The sequence below is a fragment of the Alosa sapidissima genome, chromosome 12, assembly GCF_018492685.1.
Source record: "Alosa sapidissima isolate fAloSap1 chromosome 12, fAloSap1.pri, whole genome shotgun sequence".
Taxonomy (NCBI): domain Eukaryota; kingdom Metazoa; phylum Chordata; class Actinopteri; order Clupeiformes; family Clupeidae; genus Alosa; species Alosa sapidissima.
The window spans coordinates 18223492-18240057 of NC_055968.1; the positions used below are offsets into that span (position 1 = coordinate 18223492).

General features: G+C 43.5%; 1 protein-coding gene across 2 annotated transcripts in view; it reads right to left on the reverse strand.

The window, feature by feature from the left end:
• LOC121678004 overlaps nucleotides 1–16566 on the reverse strand; it is a 99942-nt gene that overhangs the window by 13076 nt on the left and 70300 nt on the right. For both annotated transcript variants that reach the window (XM_042057166.1, XM_042057167.1), the window contains exon 4: nucleotides 4158–4363. In XM_042057166.1, the coding sequence (XP_041913100.1) occupies nucleotides 4158–4363 (206 nt within the window). The remainder of the gene's footprint in view (nucleotides 1–4157; nucleotides 4364–16566) is intronic.

The window sequence follows — 16566 nt, forward strand, 5'->3', positions numbered from 1 at the left end:
AAGAAAAATGGACATTTAATGAGCATGGACTTTAATCAAAAACAGCCTGTTTTGATTGTTTTTTTTTAACAAAGCAGAAAAATAAACAGAGTGGAAGAAGAAGAGACACGCTGAATTACAGTACATGTCGCCATTTTTAATTTCCCTTGTTAGCATGGAAAGAAGCCCCGGGTGAATATATATTTGTATCACCGCTTCCACAAATATCATCTTTCACATTGGATTTGTTAAAATGACTTCAGTGAGGGGAAATCAAGCAATACTTTTCTACCCCATAATGAATACAGCAGAGAGCTGATCATGTTTATGCCAAGAATTCAATACATTATTTACAAGTGGGCCACTAATAAAGGCAGGCTGTTCATTTACTAATGATTTAAAGTACCTCCGGCATTATTCCAATTAGTCATATTAAAAATGAAAATGACTCAAATAAAATCAAGTAGGAAGGACTGCAGAGAAAGGGAGAGGAAGTGGTGGAGTGTGTTTTATTTTGAGTCAGGCTGAAGTCATTAGCAGATTACTGCACTTTTAAAGCATGCACGCGCGCATACACACATGCACATGCACACACACACACACACACACACACACACACACACACACACACACACAAACACACGGGTGCACACACACACACACACAAACACACAAACACACACACACACACACACACACACACACACACACACACATACACACACACAGACACACACACACACAACACATTGTCACCACACACTGGGAGCATTAGGTTTGAATGAGCAAATGAGGAAAACCATATTTTAATTTGGGAGTTGGTTAAGCACCCTACTTGTGCATCCCTCGACAAGAGCAGAAAACAAACTTGGGATGGCATGCACCTTGTTTTGAATAATGATTCATCTAAATCGTCCTTCTTGTGAGATGAGAAACTTTTTGGAAAGTGCACATAATTAAAAGAATTAAATAACTTCATTTTGCATATCAGTACAATGAATGAAGCTGATTTAATAGTGGTGACTAGGGTTGCAAAGGGGCAGAAAATTTACGGTAAATTTCCGGAAACTTACCGGAAACTTTCCATGGGAAGTTAAGCTGGGGAATTTTGGGAATATTCCAAATTGGAAACTTTCATGAAATTAAAGGAAATTATGGGACTTTACTGGAATTAACTGGGAATTTTGATAATTCATACTGTTTCATATACAAACATTAACATTTTGTTTCGTAATAAGCAATATGATTTGTTTGTTCGTATTTTCACTTAGCTTAGCATACAAAGCTAGCTACCATGCTAGCGGAAATCCCATTCTCTACCTATGGTTTACTAGTGTGCTAAGCTAGCAACACTGAAACCACTGAACTGCCCAAGATAAACCACGCCACTCAACAACAAAATCCGATTGGTTGGAACATTAACTGACTATCAGTTTGTTCAGTTAAAATCCCAGAAAATGGCAAAAAGTTGTCAAACTTAATCAGACAGATTAATCGTCCCATTACAGTTTATGCAAAATGACGTACACCCATTTGAATGAGGACAAAAGTGACGACAAGCCAATAACTGGGCAACTCTGTTTGCAAACTTCCCCCAGTTTCACATCAGTTATTCCCACATGAGATGACATTTTCACTGGGAATTTATTTTCCCCATGCACATGAACGCATCATAGGTGTCCTTTATGTCTAGTAGCCTATGCTGATTGCTGTGTGCATGGGATTGACGTATGTGCAGGGTAGAAATTTGACTGAAATTTCATTAAATCAGGTTGTTTTAACTAATATTATGCTGCAAGATGGGGTTTTGTCCACTACATTTACGTTCCCTGTTATAGACTAACTTGCCATATTAAAAATTCCCAGTTTATTCCCATTATTTCCTGTTTATTCCTGTTAATTTCCATATATTCCCGTTAATTCCCATGGAAAGTTTCCAACTTTGAAAATTCCCGGTATTTTGCAACCCTAGTGGTGACTCATACATTGTTGTGATACAGGTACCTAGACAGTCTGAACCCCCTGTCAAATAACTGTACCAGCACGGCCCCATCATTCAGTATCGTTGTATGATCAGAACCAGAGCACAGGAAGTCTGAGGAAGGGCCGTAAGGGCTTGAAACGTTACCAATAAAAAATACTTAAATGTGCGGGTCTTCACTTTTTCTTTTCTTTTTCTCAGAACTAGAGCACAGTCAGACATCTAACACACACACACACATGTCCTCCAATGTGTGGGTGATCCTCAGGGCTGTTCACCAGGTTAAGAGAACACAGGACTGTTCTCCACTGGGACTCGCCACTGCTGCCTATTCTATCGAATCTCAGCTCATAACCTTTGACCCTCAGGCTGACCCCTGTGGTCACTACACAGATTGTGCAATTTGGAGAAAAACAGGCATATGCGCAATATGACCAAAACAATTTCATTAATATGCTCTGTAATCTCCTCAAGCCAGCGTCTGTCATTAGATGAATGACAAGCCAAGCCGTGGAATACATCTACATAAACTTCTGTAGAATGCCATATGGAAGATGACTAGTGAGATATGACTATGGAGGGAGACAGCGAGAGAGAGAGAGAGAGAGAGAGAGAGAGAGAGAGAGAGAGAGAGAGAGAGAGAGAGAGAAAACTTGCATGGCAAACTTCCTGATGAATATTAACTCCAGGGACGCAGATTTAGCCAGATTCCACTAATTAGATCATTACAGGATGCTGGCAGGATATAGTGGAGATTTTGCCGAAAATAATCAAGACAAAAAAGCCCCTGAAAGACATAACAGGCATGGCATTACATAAAAGGGCTTATTTGAACACACTGGTTGTTTAATGGCAATGGTAAGGTGTTTCTCATTTCTTATTACTCCTCAGACCCGTCGGTGGGATTTCTTGCACAGATGACATCTCCATCTGCCAGCGAACATCCAATTAAATACACCAAATCATCAATTGGAAAATGTATTTAAATTTGTTAAGCTTGAAAATTGAATTGCGATACTTCACAGGGGCCAAAAGGGAGGGAAAATGAGAAAGGCAGAGATCAATACAGCTTTTAATTTTACCCCTGATTGGTTATGTCAATATTGCGCAAAAAAAAAAAAAACTCTCTCCCAGTCGTTTTATATTTCAGGGCCAAAACGAAACAATCTGAGAGATTACGACGCGCTGGCTCTGTGAGCTGGAAAGATTGTATTAAAGGGGGGAAAAAAGTCATTGCACATATCAGATTTCTGAAAAATTTCATCACGGTGTGATTTAAGAGAGGCGCATTGAACGCTTTTTGAAATCTGGGCAAAATAAATACCTGATTTCACAGATAAACATAAAGAGAAGCCATCACACGTGTGTGGTCTGAGTTGAAATTAGTTTTTTTTGGTTGCTTTACTTCTCCCAATGGGTACTGCCTTACACTAGTTCTTTTATTTCACTTTGGAAGAGTTAGAATAAGGACTACACTGAAAAATTAGGTGTGGAGAAAATAGGTGAGAATGGGACTGGAATTTAAATGTGTAGTCTACGAGCTTAATTCAACCAAGACAGACCAGGTAGTGAGTCATATTCTTTGCTTTGACACACTCACACACTCTCACACACACACACACCATGGAATCCACACTTTCTATCCCTGATTCCGTTATCACAAGTGGCAGGTGTGTTTCTTCGCATTCTATTGTGCACCTTATGGCAAGTAGAAAAAAAAATCCTCATCTGCGTACGGCATATTGCCACAGGACAGTACCAAGCTGGAGGGGTTTGTGTGTGTGTGCATGCGTGTGGGTATGTGTGTGTGTGTGTGTGTGTGTGTGTGTGTGTGTGTGTGTGTGTGTGTGAGTGTGTGTGTGTGTGTGTGTCTGTGTGTGTGTGTGGAGGAGAGATTGTCATATGCTGTATTGTCATTGCTTGCAATTACAGCGCTGCAGATGTGCACACCTCTTGGTGACCTCTGAGTCAATTCCCAAATTAATTTTTGTGCCTCAGTCCTCTTTTCTATTTTTTTAAGCCATTCTCACCCTTTTGTTTCCCAACCCAACAGGCTGAATGGCAGAACTGGGCTGGGTGGAAACAGGGGATGATGGGGGACAATGTCTGAAGGCAGGGTGTACTAAATGTCAGGCATCTTATCAGAGGAGCCAAAATGGCCGACGCAGCGCCGGCAGCAGCAGCTGTGGCTACTCACTTGATCAGGAGGATGATGGAGAGCAAGCCGAAGCAGACGGATGCCACCCTGAAGACCGTGTGATGAGTGGTGTTCGGGAATGTGGTCAGCAGGCGGTAGACGAGGTAGGGCACCAGGACGAACAGCGCTGCGGCCGAGAGCAGGATGGGCCAGGTCTTCCACTGCAGCGCCACGGCTCTCCACACGGCCCGCCTCTGCAGCTGGTACTGCAAAAGAGAAAAGACACACACACAAGCCCTGGCTTAGAGATGGAGTCGAACAACATGAGGGCAGTGAGGTATGGAGTTCAGCTGAGAGGCACTGTAATAGCGCTAACACTTTAGCTCAGGATACAGGTTCACCTCTACACCTAATGCGCACATTAAGGGTGCGTTCAGACTAAGCGTCTTTTTCGCAGCTGCCGGCGTCCGTTTTACATTATAATCCTATGGAGTAGACCGTGTTTTCAAAAAAGTCGTCAGCTTCTTTTAAAACGCGACCGCAACCGTCTTTTTCTGCAGCTCAGAAGTTGAGAAATATTCAACTTCTAGCGGAAAAACGCCATACATCATGCTGTCTTTTATACAGCTGACCAATAACAAGCGGATTACCAAGACCTGTGGTTTCACATGACAAGTAAAAAATGGAGGTGACAGAACACCGGTCGAGAGATTCGTTTTAGTGTCTGAGCATAGGGAATTGTTTGACATGACTTCACAACTTTACCATAACATACCAAAAGCAATAGCCAACTCCAATTTTGTATCCACACGTAACGTCACTTTTCCTATCGCAAAAAAACGCTTCCGGCAGCTTTTTGGAACAAGAGCGCTGGCCGAATTTTTTCCAAACTGGAAAAGCGGTCTGCATAACTTATTTTATCAGAAAAAGACACTAAGTCTAAACGTACCCATAGGGAATTAAAACTTTTGCTGCCATTATACATAAGAAGCTAAATTTGGAAATTTTCATGATATGACAATGAATGTGTGTGTTGATGGGGGGGCGGGGGAGGGGGGGGGGGGCTGTCATAGAGATACTGTATAGTGAATAACACGCCACTTTGGGTTTAACAATGATTGTTATCATCACAGCACAGGGCCCTGAGGGTCAGGCCAAGGGGCCAGAAGAAAATAAAAACAAACAAGGGCTCCCCCTTTTGTAAAAGTAAACAACAGTAACCAGCTCTTGTGACAGAGGCATGTGCTTTTGCACCTGTCATATCTCTGTCTCTCCCAGGCCTGCAGGCACAACCCTATACTCTATTACACACATATAGATACACACACACACACACACACACACACACACACACACACACACGGACATACACACACACATACACACCACAGAGGCAGGTTAGTCACTTGGTGGCTCACTAGGTGAACCCTTAAGCAGTTATTAAGGTCTATTCTATGCCAAGCTAACAACACCAGCTGTAGTAGATATTCAACTATAACTTAGTTAAAACAATATCTGAGGACACTTTTGGGGCATATTGAATCCATTTAACAGAGTGGAACCAGTTAGTTTTACAAAATATTGCGCCATAGAAGAAAAAGACAACCTTCCCTGTGCCCTTTACCTCGCAAAACAGCGGACTAAATTACCTCAGTATATAATTTTGAAAAGGAGGCACATAGCCCAAGGCTTGGAACACACTACTATTCAAACATATTCCACAGATGGCCATGACATAAAGCAACTTGTCCCTGAGGGTATGTTACTGATGTACTGGATGAGTTATGGCTTGAGCTTTTCATACTTTCAGTGTCACTGAAAGCACATCTCAAAGTAAACATTCAGTATATTTGCTGTGTATGTAGAGGGATGGCTGTAGATGGGACTGCACACTAAGCTTTTCCGTAAACAGCCTAAGTTTAAACAAGCTCTCAATTCAGAGGATAAGAACTCACAGACAGTTGTTTCTCTAGAAATCCTCTCAAATGTCACTTTCTGCTGAGTGCAAGGACACCAGAGAGATCAGAGGGTTGAATCAGTTTTAAAATGAAAGCAGTAAGAGACCAAACTGACTTTACAAATCCTCATTTATTGGGCTTGCTAACTTTCAGTCTTTAAGAATGCCTTCTGAGAGGCTCTGAAGGCCTCTCCTTTTTGCTTTATATTGGCCTGTAAGTATAATGTTTGTTTGTTTGTGTGTGTGTGTGTGTGTACGTATGTGTGTGTGTGTGTCTTGCATGTGTGTGTGTGTGTGTGTGTGTGTGTCTGTGTGTGTTCTTGGCTAAATTAACTGAGACTAGGACAGGGAAAAAACAAAGAAGAAAACGAAGTGAACACCACTCAGCGGACATCCGAACCACTGCTGCGTCTGATATTTGAACAGCGTTTAATTAGTGTCCGAAATTCATCTGCAAATGCGCGGGCGCCGCACTCCCTTCAGAGGTCCACTCCATCCATTAATTACACGCTCGACGGTGAGTGCCATTGAGCCATCCGCCATGTTTAAGGTTACATCAAGCCCCAGTAAGTGGCTGCCTGATAAGGAGATGCATCCATCTTCATTAGTCAACTGTTTCTGTCTGGGTTTGAGAGAGAGGGAGGAGGAGATGAGAATGGTGGTGTTAGGTTAGGGTTTAGGGGTATGTGTGTGTGTGTCTGTGTGTGTTTGTTTGTGTGTGTGTGTGTGTATGTGTGTGTGTGTGTGTGTGTGTGTGTGTGTGTGTGTGTGTGTGTGTGTGTATGTGTGTGTGTGTGTGTGTGTGTGTGTGTGTGTGTGTGTGTGTGTGTAGTGGTCCTAGGGAGGAAGTGGAAAGGGAGCGAGCCCATGTCAGTGCGCTACCCCACAAGCTGATAGGACTCATCCTCGCGAGCAGAGCCCTTAACGGTCACCTCCTCCTTTCGCTCCAGACAGAGCCTAATTAATCCTACAGGAGGGGGTGGTGAGGAGAGAATACGAGTTGATGTCTCCTTACTGGGAGTTTCAAACTCCACAGGCCCCTGGACCTGATAATGGAGCCTTGGCAGAAGGACGAGAGCGTGAGGCTATCACTGTTGCAGTCATACATTAGACATGCCTTAGATGTGGTCCAGGGGAAAGTCCTTCAAGGAGAGGCACCACTGCACAGACCCAACACAGGCCCTTTAGAGAGTCCCCACAAGCACACATCAAAGCTCGCGAGCAAATGTAAATAGAGCCAAGTTCCTAAAGTGGATAGATAAGGGAAAGTGGCTGCGTTCTACCGTCTGGCCTGTCTGAGAAATAAACGGATATTTTCTGAATGGTCCCTTTCTCCTCTCGCTTCAGCCGTATCCATTTCCCTCTCAAGCTGAGACATCACTGTAGGTCACAACAGCCTTGTGCAAGCACTCCGTTTTTACCAACTACGAGACCTTCTTAGTGCCTTTCCCATTCAAATTTGAATAATTAAAGCATATAATCACTATCCATGCCACACGTCCAATTAAAATGATACTTCACGATGACAGTTGAGTTGATGTGTTGTGCTGTAGTTGAGAGTGAACTGGGGTTCAGGGGACAGATGCAGGTCCCTCTAGAACACTCCTTAGTCCTGGTTGGGGAGGCTGTTGCTCAAGGGCCAATGCAGATTATTTCTACTCCATTCTCTTCTTGAGTCTCTTGTTCAATATTTCTGTTAAATAATTTCTTAGTCTTTCCCTCTCCTGGCCCCCAGACGTTCTTCTGTTTTTCTATCACTCCTTTCTCTGTCCGCTCTTTTTTCATTATATCCTCTTCTTTTATTTTCTCATTTCTTCCCTCCCTTTGTCTTTCTACCCTTGTTGAATCTCCATGCCTCTTCCCAGTATGCTGCCTCAGTACTCTTGAGTACTATTTTATTGTTGCAATGTCACAGCAGGCTACTCAAGATCAACACCGATGAGCTATTTGATTTATTCCACATCCGACCTTTCCAAATAATTTGCCAAAATGTCATAAGCCATAAGGCATATTTCTGGTCAATTACTCAAGGAAAACAGGACATTGATCCCAGTGTGTAGTCAAGCCAAAGTGCAGCATACACACAGAGATGGAGTACGATGCTTATCACTGTGTAATGAGATACTCAGTGGTCACTCTTCAGAGAATTGAGGGTCAGAGTTCAATGGCTTCAACATCCTTAAAAGGACCTAGTGATAGATAGAAACATTTGCTTTTGGTCATGACCACTGACCACCTCCATTTTGTTAGATGTGTTGTTGAGGTAGAGGTTATTCTGTGTTTTGGTTTATACACAGTAGGTATGTTGGCCCACTTCCTGTAATAAACGTACTGTTTATTGAATGTTGATAAAAAGGAAACTCTAAGTTGCTTTGGCTTGCAGGTTGAGTTATGGTTCTGCTTATGACTTATGAGTGGATTTGCTTTAGGTTCAGCTTACGGAGTGATCTTTGAGAACAATGGATCATATAAGCAGAAGGGGCCAAAATGATTGCTTTGTGACTGAGCATGTGCTTGTGTGAGTGTGAGTGTTGTGTGCAAATGTGAGCTTGTGTGTGTATCAGTGATGAGCAGGTTCATTTACAGGCAACCCAAACTCAACCGATCCTATATTTCAACCCGACCCGACTCGAACTGCGAATATTATTAAAGAGGAAATTATGCCTGACCCGTAATCTGATCCATTTTTTGCATAGTAATTTGTAGACTGCAGCTTATATATATATATATATATATATATATATATATATATATATATATATATATATATATATATACTTGAATTTCCACTGGGGATCAATAAAGTATCTATCTATCTATCTATATTTAAAAGACAATAGAATTGCCCTTTCTGTCAGCTATGCCAATCTTAAGCATTCACAACATCCTTTAGTTAAACAAATGCAGCAAAAGTTCAAGATGGACAAAACATTACAAAGTGTATGATTCAATGCGAACAGTGGTGTATGATTCAATGCGAACAGAGTTGAAGAATCTGTTGTTCGCACAAATGCTCTGAAAAGGCCATTGTTTCCTTTCTTATTCCGAGCCTGATAAAGTCAATGTTAATTTCATTTTCTTTTCAACTTCTCATTCTTGTCTTTCATCTGTAAATTACTTTAGGTATGCTGTGCTCTGTCTTTTTAATACGGTGGGTTTTGTACACATGTCGATGCTGATAGGATAACACCACTGACACACACAGCAAACAAGATAAAACTATCTCAAAAACCTGTTGCACATCGTTGCGCACTGCTGCGACCAAACATGTTGTTAAAACTGGAAATTGTAGCAAAACGGAGCAAAGCGTTTTGCTTTTGTACATGCCCCAGCTTTGGCTAGGAGCGCACGCAGCATCTTGTCACGTTTAGAAAGTAGCAAGGGCATATTACTTTAACAATATTGCCTTTAGGTGATATTTGACTAATATGTTTACATTTTATTTTTACGCCCGACGCCCACAAAAAATAAAATAAAATGTGTTTGACATATAACCGTGGGTGACCATGGGTCACCGCTAGCATCCGTTTATTTTGGATCCGCCCGTGCATCATTGGTTTGTACTGCACGCATGTGTACAAATGAACAGAACATTATATATGACCAGCATGATCCCCTGCCCATGTGTAGTGGTGGGAATCGGGCCAATTAGGTATGGGTTGGTGGTAACCTGACACCTGTTTTTCTCTTCACTTCCGACATGATAGAACAGCAGGCCTGATTGCCGTTGAGATTATAGCCGGCCTCGACTTTGCTTTTGTTGTCTCTGACGAGCTCTTTTCAAAGATTCTGTCATTTGATAAACCCATTAGTATGGTAGGGCAGCTTTTAATTTCAGGTCACAATGCCTCCTCCTCCTCCATGTGGAGAGCATACAATGGCTTTCTCTCCCTCCAGAGAGGTCTAATATGGAACAATTATAAATGGCTGGAGGTTAATGGCTGCGGGTTATTTGGACTGTTAGTTTTCTACCTGAAAAGTTACGAGGGAGGGGTGAAATTGTTTTGTTACAGAAACTTCCTCTGCCTGTCCTTTCTCTTATTCTCCCTCAATCCTTCTAGATAATGGCCATAACTCCCAAGGTAAAAGCTTTTCAGCGAGCTAATGTGCTTTCGTACAATAGGGGCTCCAATTTTTTCATTACTTCTTTTTGATCAGCGGACAGGTGAGGAGGAAGCGAAATGCACATGTCAAGCTAAAGATACAAGGTGGAGAGCAGTGTGAGGTCTTAAATAAGTGTACAACTGTCAGTACAACTCAAGATGAGGTGAAGGAGAGAGAACGTTTTTTTGTACAAAGTTGAAAAGGTACTTTTAGGTGAAGATATTAGCCTTGCATGTCCCTTCTTCTTCCCTCCCTCCTTCCCTACCCATCTGTTAGTATGCCATAACCAGCAATCAAGGTTGTGTTTAAACCACGGCTTTATCGAGGGCCAAAGCAGCTCTGTGTAGGTTAAAAGCCCCTCAAAGGAGTGACCATGCACACCAGGAAACCTATCCAGCACAGGAAATCTGATTACCCTAAAAGACTCCAAAGACAGGGCACAGAGACAAAGAAAAGATACCTCTAATAGATTTTTCTGTCTTTTCTTTTCTCTCTCTCTCTCCCTCCCCTTCCTTGTCCCTCTCCGCTCCATCTCTCCTGCCCTCACTCTGAAAACAAAATGCTCACAGTCTGGTATGTACATCAGCCATATTGAAAAGGACTAAAGTGGTTTAATGGAGAGAATCACATAATGGCCTGTTTCATCGGCTGAGTCCAAAAGCATGGCAGCACGGAGAGCATAGAGTGGCCGTGCCCTAACTGGTTTAGGTAAGTGTAGTAAGAGGCTCCTTTCTCTGCGGGTCACCAGCTCATACCCCCCCCCTCCCCCAACACACACACACACACACACCATCTCTTAGTAGAATATTGAGTGCCTGAGGCAAATACACAAAAGGTACACCCATAAATGTATGCGTTTGTGAGAGTATGTGAGAGTATGTCAGTGTGTGTGTGTGTAATCTAGGAGGGAATATTTGTGTGTGTGTGTGTGTGTATGTGCGTGCGTGCATGCATGGGTGTGTGCGTGCATATTTCTTAATGAATGCATCTGTGTGCTTATGCTCATGGCTGTGTCATAACTGTGATTCACAACATTTCAAAAGTTTGTATGAATCTCATATCCATGACTTTACTCTGGGGCATCAACTTGAAATATCAGAAAGGACATATGTTTCTGGAAGAAAACGATGACCTGAATGCAAAATTACGTCTAAGCCAAGAAGGCAGGCTAGAGAGTCATTCTAAAAAGGATAAAATAGCTCATAGTTAAAAGCTGAGTCCCACCTACTAACAGACTACTTATCCTAATTAAACTGAAATCCCCACGGATGAGATTGCTCGTAGAGAGGGAGTCAGCTTATTTTGCCTCTCTGTGAAACACACACACACACACACACACAGAGAGAGAGAGAGAGAGAGAGAGAGAGAGAGACCTAGCTCTCTTGTTGTCATGACAATAGCGGTGGTTAAGTGTTTGATATAACTCAAGCATTTAATTGCCTGCTTGTCCACCATTTAAATGCAGTAAATCCAAAATACCTCTGAACTACAGCAGATTAGAACATCTAATTGAATGTAATTAAAAAGAGGGAATGTGCTCCCACAGATCGCCGTCCAACCCTCACAAACTCACACTTGGAGTAGAATTTTAATTATTTAGAAAAATAAAACATAGTGAAGGTGGAAATATGCATACTCGGGATGGAGAGGTTGTTCTGGCTGTTGTGATTTTCATAGTAGTGTTTCTAAGAAGTGGTTCAGTATAATAGGACATCGAGATCTTCTTTAGGGATTTGTTTTTGTTTGCTTTTCTTTATTGGAGAAACTGTGCGAATACAACTTTACGCATAGTGATAACTACAACTTAATCTTAAGACAGCAATGTGTTAATCAGATCCTAATGTTTTATGAACGTGACCTTTTGGGAGCCTATCCAATCGATCAATGAGCAGGCAAGTGGCCTATTGGGATTATTTAAAAATCCGAGATGCAGGAAGTAGGACACTATTTATCCTGCTCCAATCATTATTAATGAGCGCACAGTTAACCCAAATACAGTTTCTGCATCTGTTTGCTCTGCTTGAGCAGGAAATTATTTTGACTCTGCTTCCAAACTGGAAAAGAGGAGAGAGGACTTCAGACCATCTGGTTGCAGCTGTCTTTAAATGTGAGGTAATATTGATCGCAACGTAGATCAGATGTTATCATTTCAGTTAAGAAGAAATGCACACATTTACACAAATTCAGAGGTTGAGTGTGAAGGACAGTGACTGTAAGATTGTAACTTATTGGAAAAAAATGGTGCTGTAATCCTTTGTAAAAAAAAAAAAGCAGCCTGCAGAAGTGTCAGACACACATTGTCACTCCAGGCATTCCTGGTTGTGAAATTTATGGAAACAACCATGAGAACTCCCCCCATAGGGCAAGCCCTTAATGACTGATCAAATCTACTAGAAGGTTCTGTCCCCTCACAAACTACAGCTGGAGAGAGAGACAGAGAAAAGGGCAGAGAGCTAGAGAGAGAGAGAGAGAGAGAGCGAGAGAGAGAGAGAGAGAGAGAGAGCGAGTGAGGCTGAAAGACACAAATGTCTTCAGTGCTGGAATGAAAGGAGATTATAAATGGCTTCAGAAAGAGGGGGGAAAAGGCCTAAGTAAAAACATGCATATTTGGAGTCTTCCTCCTGGCCCTTGTTTTGCATAAACGCTGCTGGAGCGGCGAGGCTGCCCAGAGAAAAGGCCATTTGCATAAGTTGATCAGAAGGCTGGCCCTCGCACTGACAGGCCTGCCCCAGCCTCCTGACCACCACAGGCAAGTCTGACCCAGTGGATCATGGGATAAGAGGAGACAGAGATGAGCTCACGAATGACAGCAACACTGTGCACAGATTCAGAGAATTGGAAGAAAAAGCAGTTCCCTTAAACATTATGGGTCCTTTCATGGTTGTTTCAACATAGTTAGTATCAACATAGCTACATTCCAAGATAGACTCTTTGTGTGTTGTAAGTGACATCACATAATAACTATTAAAAAACGAGACATACAGAATGTCATACACTATACATTATCTTTTCATGTAAATGGCTATTTGTGTGTTGCTTGATGACACAGATTAACATTAAGGACAATGTGAAAGGTGGTAGATCTATTGTTCAAATATTTGATGACTATTAGAAAAAATATATTGAGGTCGGGGAAGAAGAAAGGGGAGCAGTGTGTGCGTCTCTGCGTATGCGTGCGTGTGTGTGCGTGTGTGTGCGTGTGTGTGTGTGTATGTGTTTGTACGTTTGTGTGCCTGAGGTGCGGTCGGGTTGTGGATTGCTTTATTTCCCCTTCTCTTTTTAAAAAGGCACTGAAGTGTTTTTGCTTCCCATATTTGCCAAAAAGACACTTCTGAGCAATTGCATCTCATAATGAGCTATGGTTCGTTAACCAATTTAATTAATAGCTGAATCGGATGGATGTTGACTCTGTCAAACTGCTGATAATCAAAAGGAGGTGCTGCTTGCTTTTTCATTAACACTGCAGGACTACTGAACTTTCTCTCTCAAACACACACACACACACACACACACACACACGAAGACAAACATTTGAGACCATGCATGCATAAAACAAACAATCAATCATGGACACTTCAACACACCCACATTTGACTATACTTCCAGACACACACACACACACAGTTGTGCAGTCACACTTCTCCACACTAGCTGAAGACAACTAAGGACATGTGTTCAGAGTGGAAAAAAATCCCGTGCCAATGGAAGACTTTAGAGATGCTATCCAAGCTTACATGGCTAAAGTCAAAACACTGGCAGTCTTCTGGCCTTCACAACAAAGCTAATTGCCCCAAAATGAGGATGACACTCCTACATGAAGGAGCTGTTATGAGAGTCAACTGGAGCCATGTCGCCATGGCACACACAAACACGAAAATACACACAACTGCACGCACAGAAACACCCAAACACAAACACACAAAAACCCACAACTGCATGCACAGAAACACCCACCCACACACACAGACATACACACACACATGCACACACGCACGCACGCACACAGACACGCACGCACGCACACACACAATCCAGCAACCACAGATACACGAAAACACTCCTTGGGAAATTAGCAAAAACACACCCAGGAGTGATCCCAAATGAAAGTGAACAAACAAGAACGCCTTCCAAGACACACAGCGGAATGTGTCGGCAGACAGAGCGGCCTTTGTGCTCACCGGTCTTGATTTTTTTTTTTTTTTTCGACGTGATGTTTTTATTTTGCCTGTCGCCGTGAGTGGCTGGTGAGAAACAGGCGGTGATGGCACTGACGCAAAAGCTTGAAACAGGCCTCTTTGTGCGCCCCTTGTGTCTGGCGTTGGTTTTTTTCTTCCTTGTCTCTTTGTGAGTGAGTCCTCGTCTTCTTGCTCTTCTCTGTTTATGTTTCCTCTTGTCTTATCCCCTCCTGTCTGTCAGGCCCTTTTGAATCACTCTGGTCTCTCTCACATTCTTTCTCTCTCTCTATCTCTCTCTGTCTCTATCTATGCCTTGGTCTCCCCTCTCTTCCTCACACATCTTTGCTCTCTTTCAACCGTCCTTTCTTGCTCCCAACCTCACACACCCTTCAACCCCAGTCACTCTTTCTTTGTTCACTTTTTTCCACCTCTCTCTTTCTCTCCATCTCTCTCGCCCACTCATCCCCTTCTCAGTGTGACCTGTTTGTAGCCATGCCGGGGGTTGAGTTCCAGCCAGTGCACTGAGAGGTAGTGGAGGTGGAGGTGGTGGTGGAGGTGGGGGGGGGGGGGGGCAGACCAGTGAGTCCATTAACTAATAGAGATTAAAAGGCTGATGCTGGAGAGCAGCGCTCAGATCCCGGCTCCGGCCTCCCTCAGATTACACTTCCAAAGCGCGCGGCTGATTGATGAGAGCCATCAGGCGCTCTTGGAGTCTCCTCTTTCATTAAGGTGTCCCACTCTCTTTCTCTCTCTCTCTCTGTCACTCTCTCTTTCTCTCTCTCTCACTGTCTGTCTGTCTCTGCATCCAAACACAATGTATGACATCACTGTCAGACAAATACCATTTGGGGGGAGATTTGACAGAAAAATGCATTTTGTTGGACTCCATTTGTTTATTACTTCCCTCGAACACACACTCCCTCTGTCTTTAAAGCAACTAGTGAAGGATCAGTCACAGTAGTAGTATTAGTGGTAGATAAACACAGGTAGGATTCCTGATGGGGAGGCGATATGTGTGTGTGTGTGTGTGTGTGTGTGTACACATGTGTGTGGCTTATGTGGAGAGGGAGCTCAGAGAGGAAAGTCATTTTTGGCTCCGGCTCTCTCCGCCCGATGGCTCGTGAACCCGGGGAGAGAGAAGGAGGCCTTTGGCTGCGGACAGAGAGGCGTCTATCTACCCCCACGCTGGCGGACGAGCCCCCCCACCGGGTCCAGCGCAGCTCCGGCTGCGTCCACAGGAGCGCGGAGGCCGACCACAGAACATGGGGAGGGGGGCGCACACAGGGCTCTTCAGATACGGGTGGGAGGCACAAGAGGGGCATGGTGTAGTAGAACACACACACACACACACACACACACACACACACACACACACACACACACACACATAAACAGACACGTACGGTGGGATGAAGGTTTTTGGGCTGGGCGCCAGTGGAACATGAAAGACAGAGGGACCAGAATAGCCATTTGATCACGGTTCTAAAAGTCCCCGCTATTGATTTTAGGGGGGTGTTTATACGTGTACCAGTATGTGTGTGTTTGCAGACGTGTGTATGTGTGTGTGTGTCTGTGTGTGTGTGTAAGTGCAGGGTGGGTTGGGGTCCTTCGCCTCGGGATAAGGCACTCTGACAAGGCAATCAGCGCGAAACAAATTCAGCAGCCGCGCGGCCTCAGCCCCCTCGTCGCTCAGCCTGATGAGCTTTTGAAAAATGGAGAGCGGCCGGAATTGGTTTTGTATGAGGGCCTTCAGATCTGTCTCTTATCAGGATTATTGCCACCTGTCTTCATCGGACGCCACAAGTCCGTTTATCCGTCTGCCTCGGCCCTCACTCTGTGAGGGGCTGGAGGCTGGCCGAGGACATGGCAGGCTCACATGCCCCCTTAGAGTCACAGTGACTCTCTACCCAGCTCCCTCTTTCTCTCTCTCTCTCTCTCTCTCTTTCTCTCTCTCTCTCTCTTTGAAGTCCCCCAGTCTTATCACTTTCTTTGTTTTTCGTGCCATTTATCATGATCCTTTTATTCATTGCGGTCTTTTCCTCTCTTTGTCCGTGCTATATAATCCGAGCTTTTGTTTCCTCATCTACTGCCCACCTCTTTATTTCTCTCTAGATTTTTCTCCTTTAACACATGTCTCTCTCGTTCTCTTCCTCCGTCGTCTCCTCCCTGTGTCTCTCTCATGCAGACCAGGCAGCAGGAGTCGGCTGAGTGACTTCCACCCCAATCGGCTCAT